At 41.0% G+C, this 12,535-nt stretch overlaps 1 protein-coding gene across 1 annotated transcript in view; it reads left to right on the top strand.

Annotated features, from left to right (window-relative positions):
* SHISA9 (shisa family member 9) overlaps positions 1–12,535 on the top strand; it is a 471,441-nt gene that overhangs the window by 407,919 nt on the left and 50,987 nt on the right. The window contains exon 3 of the mRNA XM_073542891.1: positions 6,995–7,147. Within this exon, the coding sequence (XP_073398992.1) occupies positions 6,995–7,147 (153 nt within the window). The remainder of the gene's footprint in view (positions 1–6,994; positions 7,148–12,535) is intronic.

The raw sequence follows: 12,535 nt of genomic DNA, 5'->3' as shown, positions 1-12,535 counted from the left end.
CACATACAGGCTTTATCCTGGGTGTTCAGACACACGCCCACATGCATATTCTGAGTATCATATACAGTGCACCCTAGCTTTAACAGAGGTTACCGCACCACAATATATATATATATATATATATATATATATATACTAAAAGTATCATTGGAGATTTGTGTGCTCAGAAACTGTGACCAAGATTTAATTATCCTGTTAGGGTTATGACTTGTTCCCTATCATATTTAGGAGAGGCCAGATGATGCAAATATCTCAGCTTTATAAATGCCCAGGCTCCTCTAACCTTGTGCCAAAAAATTACAGCCATGGGTTCTTCTAAGGAGTAGCCTAGCACTCTGAAAGTGAACATGGTTGAGGCCCACAAAGCTAAGAAGAAAGCAAAACCTTTTCAAGTTGCCCTTTTCTCAGTTCGAAATCTAATTAAGAAATGGCAGTTAACAGGAAAAATGGAGGTTAAGATAAGGTCTGGAAAACTAAGCAAAATTTCAGAGAGCTCGTCCATGTCCTTTGGATCGATGAGGTTAAAATAGAATGCTTTGGCCACAATGAACAAAGGTATGTGTGGAGAAAAAAGTGCACAGCATTTAAGGAAAAGAACATCTCGCCAACCATTAAGCATGGGGTTTGATCAATCATTCTTTGGGGTTGTGTTGCAGTCAATGGCACAGGGAACATTTCACAGGTAGAGGGAAGAATAGATTCAATGACATTTAAAAAAAAAACCTTGATGCCAACATAACACCATCTGTAAAAAAGCTGAAGTTGATAAGAGGATGGCTTCTACAAATGGACAATGATCCCAAACACGTGTCAAAATCCACAGTAGACGACCTCAAAAGGCACAAGCTGAAAGCTTTACAGAGGGCCTCACAGTCACCTGATCTGAGCATCATTGAAAATCTGCGGCTAGATCTCAAAATAGCAGAGCATGCAAGACGACCCAGGAATCTCACAGAGCTAGAAGAATTTTCCAAGGGAGAATGGTTGAAAATCCCTCAAACAAGAGTTTAAAGACTCTTGGTTGGCTAGAAAAAGAGTTTGCAAGCTGTGATACTTGTGAAAGGGGGTGCTACTAGGTACTAGCCATGCAGAGTGCCAAAACTTTTGCACCGGCCCATTTTCCTAATTGTAATTTTTAAATTGTAAAAGATGAAAAATAAATAATATAGATAGATAGATAGATAGATAGATACTGCGAGAGCAGCCTCAGTGACTAGCAGTGACGTCACTGAGGCTGCCCTCCCAGCCGGCCTGAACTGCGGTGACCTCTGGACCGTGGGAAAATGTCAGTGATGAGGTGATCGCAGTTCAAGCTCAGTGTCTTCACAGCAGATCACTGTGAAAAATTGTCAGCAGCCCAGCAGCTCATTCACCAGTGGTTTTCAGCTGGGACAGTCGCATCTTGGCACCGTCCAGGTTGAAAACTGTATATCCCCCAGACATGGATGACGGCATGGGACAGAACGACGAACAGGTATGGCATATTGTTGTTTTTTTATTTTACTTTTTTTTACAGGCGATCGAGGGCTTCGCAGGAATTAGGTGAGGTTGTAAGTATGGTTTAATTAAGAATATTAAGGCTGTGTCATTATTTCAAATAAAAGACTTTTCTGGGTGTCTGTGTTTTCTTACAATGTGACTATGGGGTTAGTAAGTTAGTAATGGGGGGCATCTTATTGATGCCTCTCCATTACTAACCTTGGGACTTGATGTCACCTGATAGTGATATCAACCCCCCCAACTTTTACCCCACATGACACTACTACAGGGCAAGTGGGAAGAGCGAGGTTAAGTGCCAGAATTGGCGCATCATAGAGATGCGCCTTTTCTGGAGTGGCTGAGAGCTGATGTTTTTAGCCGGGGGAGGCCAGTATCCATGGCCCCTTCCTAGGTTATTAATATCAGTCCGCAGCTGTATGCATAGCCTTTGCTGGTTATTAATTATAGGGGGACCCCACGTCATTTTTTTTGGGGGGGGATCTTCCATTTTAATAGCCAGTAAAGGATAAGTATACAGTTGTGAGCTGATATTAATATCCTGGGAAGCTCCATGGGTATTACCCCTTTCCAAGGCTATAAACATCTGCCCCCAGTCGCCAGCTTTCCCTCTGCTGGTTACGAAAAGTGCACGGGAGGCCATGCAATTTTTTCCCAAAAAATAATATTTTATTAATTAAATGCACGTACAATAAGCTGCACACACTGTACTAATTGTATTTGTCACTAACATCTATATATCTACCTATTGTATTTGTATTTACTGTATGTAATCCATCTCTTCTATCCTGTCGGCTCCTGCTTTGATTTTACACTACCGCGGCTGTTGAATTACTGGCTTTTCTTCTATCTATCTATGTAATATAAATACATCTATATATATTTGTGTCACTGACATGTATATATATGTATTCTCTGTGTATGTATCTATTCAATCGATTCTATTCTAACCTGTCAGTGTGATTTTACTGTAGCCGCATATGAATTGGCGGCTTTTCAAATGTGATTGGCGAGTAAAAATCGGACAGCACTCGCATGGTGCAAGTGCTGGGCGAGTGCGTGATTTTTTTCTCGCACCTATTGACTTCTATTGCGGGATGCAGTCCAATTTCCGATTACAATCGCAGCATGTGTGATTTTCTTCCAGCCCGATCATGATCCGATCCGAGCTGGAAAAAAACATTGCAGATGAAGACACAATCTAAGGCTGGAGTCGCACTGCCGTATTTCTCGTGTGATAATTGCATCGCACTGCCGGCACCTCTTCTGACCTTAGCATGACTGCGTGATGGATTACTATGCCGCTGTCAAGCTCAGGTCAGGAGAGCCGACAGCCAGGACGAGGTTTACCATGCGATTCTTGCACGAGAAATACGGCAGTCTGTCTCTGCCCATAGAATAATATTGGTCCGAATTTAATCGCAAGTGGGAATGAGCCCTTACATTGAACAGACACCACAAATATATTGTGAACATCAACATCGCCTCATCTTATCCTGAAGCAATTTCTAGTGTTTACAAATAGAGCAATATTTGTTCATTCGAAGGTCAATCCCAGACAATACACAGATAGACATATACACAACAATGCAATTTATCAGAGTTTTATTTGATGTTTTTATGGCTAAAATATTACCATTGAATTGGCAATCAGGACATTCCAGTCCCCTGTGTATAGCTGAGCGATGTGCTCATTTATTGATTTATGCAGAATAAAAGGCAGCTCGTTTGGAGCACTCTGCATTTTGTATGCAATTACATGTGATTATCTGCTTCTTTTACTTTGCCTTTCTTCTTTTTTTTTTTCTTCTGAAGACCTTAGGTGTTGTCTAATTGTCAATTCAAAGCAGAGGTATTTTGTAAAATTTCCCACTTCTCCGCTGTAATATATCACCGTTTGTTTCCTCTCTTTTGTGCAGTAATCTTTTTGATGCAAGCAATGCCTCCGTTAAATGTAACCACTGCGCGTCCTCTGCTGTCACCGGTGCTTTATTGGGAACGAGGAGGCAGCAAACAAGGAAATTGTTCAACAGTAATGCAGTCACCGCTAATTGCCCTAGAAAATATCATTTAGATCTCAATGTAAACGATCAAGGAAAATGCTGCTGGTTTTGAAAAACTGCAAAATTGAAGAAAACAATTCATAAGAAGGAAATAAACTTTGATTCTGGAAATGAATAGGGGACAATATGGACTGATAAGAAAACTTAAAAATTGTCACCAGGTTTTTCAAACTTAATCTGAGAGCAGAATTATGTAGAGACGGAAAGCCTGGTTCCAGTAATGTGTCACTTACTGGGCTGCTTGCTGTTTTATAAGCGGGAGACTAGCACGTAGGACTAGTAAAACCTGCTGTCGTGCAATCCTCCATATTGATGAGCTCTGTATAACCCCGCCTCCACCACTGATTGGCAGCTTTCTGCCTATGCACAGTCTACACACAAAGCTGCCTATCAGTGGTGTGGGCGGGGTTACACAAAGCTCAGCACTAAGAGAAATGATTGCTCCGAAGGAGATTAAACAGTTTCATAGTTTAATAGTTTTTCAGGTTGAAAGTAGACTGAAATGGAATCTGTCAGCAGGTTTTTGCTATTTAATCTGAGAGTAGGATCATATAAGGCACGGGACCTTTATTCCAGAGATCATTATTAGGCTGTATTCTATAGATTCATTACAAACAATGTTTTATCAGCAGGAGATTATCACTGCAGGACTACAGTTTATGCGACCAGAAGTCAGGCTAATTTGTGTAACTCTAGAAAAAGCAGTAACCCAGTTGGGAAAATACTAATAGCCCTATATTAGTTTAAAAATTACTTTCTGACTCCACATGCGGCAATCAGACTAGTTCCTTGGATCAACGTCCCATCACAGAATCTAGTACCCGTAACAAGTAATATTATATTTTTCAAAAAAGACATCCAGACCCTTCTTGAACTTTTGTAATGAATCAACCATTACAACATCAAGTGGTAGAGAGCTGCATAGTCTCATTGCTCTTACAGTAAGGAATCTGGGTCAGGATTAGGCAGAGCAGAGAAACCTAACCCTGCCCACACAGCAGCTTTCTGTGTACACTGTATAGTGACAGTGAGCTGCTTATCACAGGAGGGGGCGTGGTCAGACTAGGTCGGTCTGACGTGCTACTGTAGCTGCTGTAGTCCAAGCAGTGATAATGTCCTGGTGATAAAGCCTTCATTATAAGCAAACAACAGCACACAGCTTGATAAGTGATACATTGCTGAATTCAGTATTTTAACCCCTATATCATGCTGTCCTCAGATTACATACAGTAGCAAAAACCTGCTGACAGATTCCCTTTAAGCACTCCCCTCTGCTTTTGAGAGCAGGCTGTTGTGTGATGCTGGCTGGGTGATACACTAGTCACTAATAGGCAAAAAAAAGATGGATTCTAGAGCACTTACTGCAGAGATTTAGGAATACTTCAGTTTAAGAAACCTGCACCAAATTAAAATAACCTTTTCTCATTTATGCTGCTGCAAAAACTCTAGATGTATGTTGAAATATCTCACCAGTTCATCCACCCAGTGCTGTCAGCAGTTTTGCAAGGGCAGTCAGATTCTCTTTATTCACTGTGCATATAGCCTGTCACTTAGTAAAGCAACTGTAGGTCAATACTTAGAGGGGATGATTACTTGCTACTTCATTTTCGCAGATCTGTCTGCTGCTGCCTCTAGGGCAGAGCTCTGCTCTGTGACTACAGACTAGTCACAGTGTCTACAGGGAGTCTGAGGTAGTCAGAGACATGCCCCTGTCTCATCATTGGTCCAGGCTGCTGCTCTCTCTACAGGATTGGCTCCTGAGGATTATTGCCACTTGTCCACTAAAGGATCACCAGCAGGATGTGCCCGGGGTGCTGAATTTCAGTCCTGTATATTGATTATAAAACTCAGAGTGTGATCAAATTTTCTCAGATGGGAAAATGGAAAAAAAAGTCTCTATCTTCTCTGATCTGCCAGTCCGTAAAAATCGGTCCACACTCAGACGTCATCCAAGTGCAGTTCGATTTTTTTTTCCATGGACTCATTGACTTTCATGACTGAGTGCGATCCGAATATCGGGTGCAAATCGTGTATGTTGTAAATATTTCCCAGGATAAAATCTGTCGGATGAAAAAATCAGACATGTGCACGGCCCCATAGAATCACATTGATATGAGTGTGTTAAGATAAACTATTAGTAAAAAAAAATTCAGTTGGGGTGAATTGGTGAAAAATGTTGTTTTTTTGCATGGCGAGCTGACATTTTTATTGGTGCCATTTTGTAGTACATACAATGTTTTAATACCTTTTATTATATTTTGTTGGAATTTTAGCAACCAAAAAATGACGATTCCGGTGTGAAAATTTTTTTTTTCTGTTTTGGAGTTCACTGTACAGGATAAATATGTTTATATTTTATTACCGTACTTTAGGCAGTTGTGCACACAGCTATATATAATAATATATAATAGAAAAATATTTTTTCAACCCAGTTATAGACATAGGTAATCGCACTTGACAGACATGGGAGGCCGTCAGAATTGAGGGGACCAACATCATGCATAGTATTCAGTAGTGTTTTTAAGCCTAATCTAGCAAGTTATAGCCAACAACTACATATCATAAAAATCTAAATATCACTTTTCCACATATAATAGGCATAAATAGTAAAAACAAGCAGGATGGCAACACTTACATATATTTAAATGATGAGACAGGTCTCCACCACCCCAACGCACGTTTCGTATTAAAGCATCATCAGGAGGCGTGTGTTCCCCTCACTTTGTATAATGCCCAGTAGTATTGATGCACTGTATAAATTATTTTAAATATTTAAATTCTAATAAAATATTTTTATGGGTTATACTTTTTAGTGGTTTTTGTATTTAGAACCAATCGTTGTTTTCTAATGTTTATCATCTGTCCACTGGATAGTTGACAAATGTATACTAATATGGTGGTCCCACATCTGGGACTTCCACAGTTCCCACTTCTCGGTCCCTCACGGTCCACAAATATAGTGCTTCTATGTTCTCTGTTCACGTAGAGCAATGGTGATGCATGTGCACCAATTTTTCACTCAAAATCCATGGGACCTTTAAATGGGGTATCAGATTAATGAGGGATTCCCCGTGATCTTATATTTATCACTTACCCTGTGGAAAGAAGATAAATGTTATTTGTGGGACATCTTATTTGAACTGATGTTTTTATAAACCATGACTAATGGGAGGCGAAATATGAATATATAGTTGTAGAAACCCCTTGACAATGGGGCCAGAATGATCAATAGAAATCTGTCCCGAGTGTCTTACTCTCCAGTTTACTAAATATTATTCCTAAAATTGAGATTTCTCACAGTTTAATGCAAATATTTAATTTATTTTTACATTTAATTTTTTTCCCCCCTATATGAGTATAGAACACTGTTCGTCATATCCCTAAAGTTGCAGGATGTCGGCTCTCTAATTAATACCATTTCTTTTTCTCTGCAGATACTTCAAAAATGAATAATGTTCCAACATCCCCACACCTTCCACAGATGGCACATCCACATTCCTTTCCAACCATGGGACAGATTTCAAATCCATATGAGCAGCAGCCTCCTGGAAAGGAGCTTAACAAATATGCCTCTCTGAAAGCAGTTGGTGAGTAGCGGTTCACTTAAACTTGTTACAGCCATCAATGCCTGAAATATGTGTTACATTTCGGAAAAATTCTTAGCGAATATCTTCATAATATCCTTGAACTGATGCCAGAATATTCAGACAGTGCCATGCAAAATATATATCTGTTCAAAGTATTCTAAATCTATATCTCTATTTTTCTTCTATTTCTTTTAAAGCAATGTTAACAATCCACAGTTAAGCCTCCCAAAAATTGCTATATTTTGCATGGCGCAAAAGCTAAAGAATTTTATGGTATGGAGGGATATTAGAAATCCACTCTCATGAGAAAATCTTAGTGAATCCTCTTGGAATTGTGTGATTTTATGTATCGTGACTAAGGATGAGTGGACCAGTGAAAGTTCAGGCTCATTGGGTTTGACTGAACTCTAGTCCAAAGTTTGGTTTGGGAACCAGAACTCTACCCGAATTTGAACCTGAACACAAGCCCCAAAGAAATCAATGGGAACCCAAACTTTGTAAAATGTCTCTTGGAATTGTGTGATTTTATGTATCGTGACTAGGGATCAGTGGACCAGTGAAAGCACAGGCTCATTGGGTTTGACTGAACTCTAGTCCAAAGTTTGGTTTGGGAACCAGAACTCTACCCGAACTTGAACCTGAACACAAACCTCATAGAAATCAATGGGAACCCAAACTTTGGAAGATGTCTCTTGGAATTGTGTGATTTTATTTATCAGGAATAGGGATGAGAGGGCCAGTGAAAGTTCAGGTTCATTGGGTTTGACTGAGTTCTACTCCAAAATTTGGTTTGGGTACCAGAACTCTACCTGAGCTTGAACACAAACCCCAAAGAAATCAATTGAAACCTGAACTTTGGAAAATCTCTCTTGGAATTGTGTGACTTTATGTATCAGGACTAGGGATGAGAAGACCAGTGAAAGTTCGGGCTCATTTGGTTTGACCGAACTCTAGTCCAAAGTTTGGTTCGCATACTAGAACTCTACCCAAACTTGAACCTGAACCCAAACCCCATAGAAATCAATGGGAGCCCAAACTTTGGAAAATCTCTCTCTCTCGCTCCCAGAACTCTGAACACTAGAAGAAGTCTTTGTTCAGAGTTCAGCATCGGACACTAGATATCCGGTACGAACCTTGAACGTTACAGTTCGGGTTTGCTCATCTCTAATCAGGACATAATAAACAACTGATCCTTAGAAAATGTTAAAGTTAGGTAAATACAATCTTAGATGAATAGCAACAATTTTTTATTCCTGCCGCTATAAGAATTAAGTGTATAAGTGTCAGGCACTTGTAATAAAATGCCCTTGATTTATTGCTAATCAGCATGTGTGACCCCCTCTATAAAGGCAGAAGTTTTGGCAGTTTGCTGGTCTGGAGCATTTGGGTTTGTCTTAATAAAATGCAATAGAGAAAATACATCAACAATGATTTTAAAAAAGTAATTGTTGCTGTCCATCAGTCTGGGAAGGATTATAAAGCTATTTTCAAACAGTTTGGAGTTCATCCTTCTGCAGTGGGAAAAATTATTTCCAAGTGGAAAACATTCACGACAGTTGACATTTTTCCCAGGAGTGGAGGTCCCCGCAAATTCGCCCCAAGGTCAGACTATGAAATGCAAAAAACTCAAGAGCTACAGCTCAAACTCTAAAGGCCTCAGCATGCTAAATGTTCATATTCATGGCAGTACAATTAGAAAAATACTAAACAAGAAGAGCTTGTTTGATAGGGTTGGCAGGAGAAAGCCTCTTCTTTCTAAAATTAACATGGCAGCATGGCTGAAGTTTGCAAGATGCATCTGAACAAACCACAAGACTTTTGGAATTATATCCTTCAGACAGATGAGGTCATACTGGATATTTTTGACCATAATACCCTTTACCTTATTTGTTGTAAACCAAAGGCAGCATATGGGTACAAATGCATCATACCAACTGTCAATCACGGTGTACGGCTCACCTGGTGGGGTGGATTCTCCAAGCACTAGGTCTGGGTGTGCACTTGTGCAATGTGTCACTTATTAGACTGTGTGCTGTTTTTCAGTACAATGAATGTTTTATCAGCAGGAAAATATAATTATTAGACTACTGGCCTTGTGCCTGCTAGTCCAACCCAGCTCCCTACACTGATTATCGGCTTACTGTCAGTATACAGTGTAGACAGATAGCTGCTAATCAGCCGTGTAGGCAGGTTAAGCTTTTGAGCCCTGCTATATGCAATGTCTAAAAACTCTGGTTGTATCACAACTGCTGCACAAAGTAAACTAAGTGACACAATGCTGGAATCCGGGTCTCTTTCCCTACATTATGCTGCTGTGAGGTGGCAAAAACCTGGTGACAGATTCTCTTTAAAGGGAACCTGTCACGTGAAAAAACTCTATTTAGGCTAGTTTCACACTAGCGTTTTGAAGCGCAGCGACGGCCTGCGCAAGGCCGCCGCTAAGCCCCGCCCCTGCTGCGCCCCCGCCGGTAGCTCCGCCCACCGGCGCATGACGCTGCATGTGCCCTGCGTCCCCTATCTTTATCACTGGGGGCGCAGGCCGTGCGCAGTATGCGTTTGGCGGCGCATGCGTCCTTTGACGGTGCGCCGACCTGCGCCAAACGCAACCTGCTGCAGTTTGGTTGCGTCGGCGCACCGTCAAAAAGGCGCATGCGCCACCAAACGCATACTGCGCACGGCTTGCGCCCCCTGTGATAAAGATAGGGGACGCAGGGCGCATGCAGCGTCATGCGCCGGTGGGCGGAGCTACCGGTGGGGCGCGGCAGGGGGCGGGGCTTAGCGGCGACCGTGCGCAGGCCGTCGCTGCGCTTCAAAACGCTAGTGTGAAACTAGCCTTACCTGCAGATATGGGGTTAATCTTCAGGTTATAGCATTTCTAAACCTGCCCGGCACCTGTACGTAGATCTCTGCTGCTGAGAGGCAACTAGCTTTATTCCTCCTGATAGCATTCAGATTTCAGTCACGAGGTTGGCGCCAGCACTGGTTCAGTTAGCACTCTGTGTGTAGAGAGCGGCGGCTGTAACCGCACCCTGGCACTGACTGACACTGGCTCATCATTATGACCGGTTGTCAGGCAGTATGGGGGCGCAGTTACACCCGCGCTCTATGCATAGAGCGGTGACTGAACCGGCACAAGCGCCACCCCTGTTACTTGACAAAAAACGTTGCGGGGAGGAATAAAGTATATTTTCTCCTGGCAGTGGGGGTCTAAGTACCGGCAACAGGCAGGTTCAGAACACTATTAACCTGCAGATTAACCCCACATCTGCAGTTTAATAACTTCTTTTCAAGTGACAGGTTCCCTTTAACTATTGCTAAGAATCACAGTTTCTAAATAATTCAGATCTCATGACATACCGTAACAATAAAGCGGATGTGCAATCAGAAAATTATATATTGTTTAAATCAGATTTTCATGTTCAATAAATTAAAAAAAAGTTATTATTTTTTTTTAATTGTTAAAATAACAAGCAGAAATAAAATAAAATAAAATAGAAATCTCCCATATTTCACACTGAGCCCTGGGCATATTCTAGACTCATATTTTCAATTCTTTGAGAAAATTTGCTTGTACATTAGCAGCAATAGACTGAACTAGACCCTGCTTTTATCTATTGAAGCATCTAATGATCATGTGCAAAGGTTATTGTGAAAGGAGGGATCACCTGCTGTGAATGGTGGATCCTTGTGTTATTTACTGTGCATACAGGTGTTACCTGTCATTGTAATCTTGTCTGTGTTGATAATGAGACTGCTGAAAAGTCTTCTGTAGAGAACAGGAAGTGTAAATCTAAAATAGCCCCTGTGGCCAGTATAATTGCAAGTTTCATAATTATTGTTAATACAGATTGTGATAGAAAATGAACAATGCCAATAAACATTTGAATAATAGGTAATTTTCGGATGATACATTCCGTATAGAGGCCTTAGTAGTGCTGCGCTTGGCAGTCACGGACGTTGAATGGGATGGAGGCCAAGATTGCGCACTTCGCTCCTTTCAGGACTCTAAGGAGTATGGGGGGTTCCATCGGTCGGCACCGATCAGTACATTATCCTCTGTCTTATAGATTGGGGATAGCTTTTTTTATTGAGAATAAAACATGAAAGTATTATTATAAGAACTCTCTCCACCAAATTCAAAGAGAAGCAATTTCAATATTGAAACAGCATTAAGAAATTTCTGTTCTTAAAAAGTAGCGGTACCAACCCCCTTCCTAAGGTTATCCACAAGGAGGAGTCTATCCATCTTGGATGAACGGTGCTCCCGTTGCTAAAGTCGAGGTTTCATAGCAGATTGTGAGAAAATAGAAACATCTTTTTCATGTTTTCTTGGAGCTTTATTCTTTTCAAACAGCCAAAATGTTCCGGGTTCTTTTAGAAGGGAGGCTGTAAACATCGAATAATCAAAGCAATTAACAAGTGGAAATATTCCCCTCGTCTACATCCCACAATTTGTACCTGCAAATGGAAGCAGAAAATACTGTAATTATCTATACTTAAAAGACTGTTTCCAAGGTAAAGTGACTGCCGGGGCTCTTAGTATTGGTTTGTCGTTGTGGAATTTATTGATTATTCCTGCTGAATGTTTCATTATCTGGTTCACGTAAGGTAATAGGAAAGCGAAGACAATTTCTCATTTTAGAGACTGTGTTGCCCGTTTTGTACGCACTGTAACCTTGTAAAGGGAACGTTTCACGTGATTCTTGCTTCCCAAACTATAGGTATCTTGAATTTGATCCCGGCTGCATGATTGAAGCCAGGCATATTTTTTTTCTGAAACGTTCTCATCTTTCAAGGAAAAAAGAACTTTAAAGATCCGGTTGGGGATTATAGACAGAGACCAGAACAGTCCATCACTGCCCCGGCCAGATTTTCCCAGCCTATGTACACACGAGAGTCCGGCCAGGAGTTGCGTCGACTAGTCTCCTCTGTGCACATGGTCGCCAGCTGGATCTTTAAATAAGCCCTCCTCCTCCTCCCATCAAAGTTTTCATCCTCTTAATATATGGCAGTCATCATATTATACAGCATTGTGCACTTACAACTGCTCATTTTGCCTTTCTACCCAGTCAATTCTTCTCGTTTCTCTGTTCTATGTAGAAACAGGAAGTCTTTTCTCCACATGAATTATTCCCTTCTTCGACTCCTGGCTCAACTGCTTTACTCCTCCCCTTTGGCAGAGACTTTTGCAGTGATGTTGAATTGTAGTTCAAATGATGACTCATGTAGGGAAAAGAGACTTCCTGTTTCTACATAGCACTTAGAAGGATTCAGCTAGTCAATTTTTAATCACATAATTGCATAGAGCTAATAAAAATGAGAAGAATTATCAGGGTAGAAAGGCAAAATAAGCAAATGTAAGTAGACGGTGCTATATAATATGATGAC

Source organism: Dendrobates tinctorius, unplaced genomic scaffold (genome assembly GCF_039654945.1).
Source record: "Dendrobates tinctorius isolate UK_male_01 unplaced genomic scaffold, ASM3965494v1 ptg000129l, whole genome shotgun sequence".
Lineage (NCBI taxonomy): Eukaryota > Metazoa > Chordata > Amphibia > Anura > Dendrobatidae > Dendrobates > Dendrobates tinctorius.
This window is presented reverse-complemented; position numbering and strand designations above follow the sequence as displayed.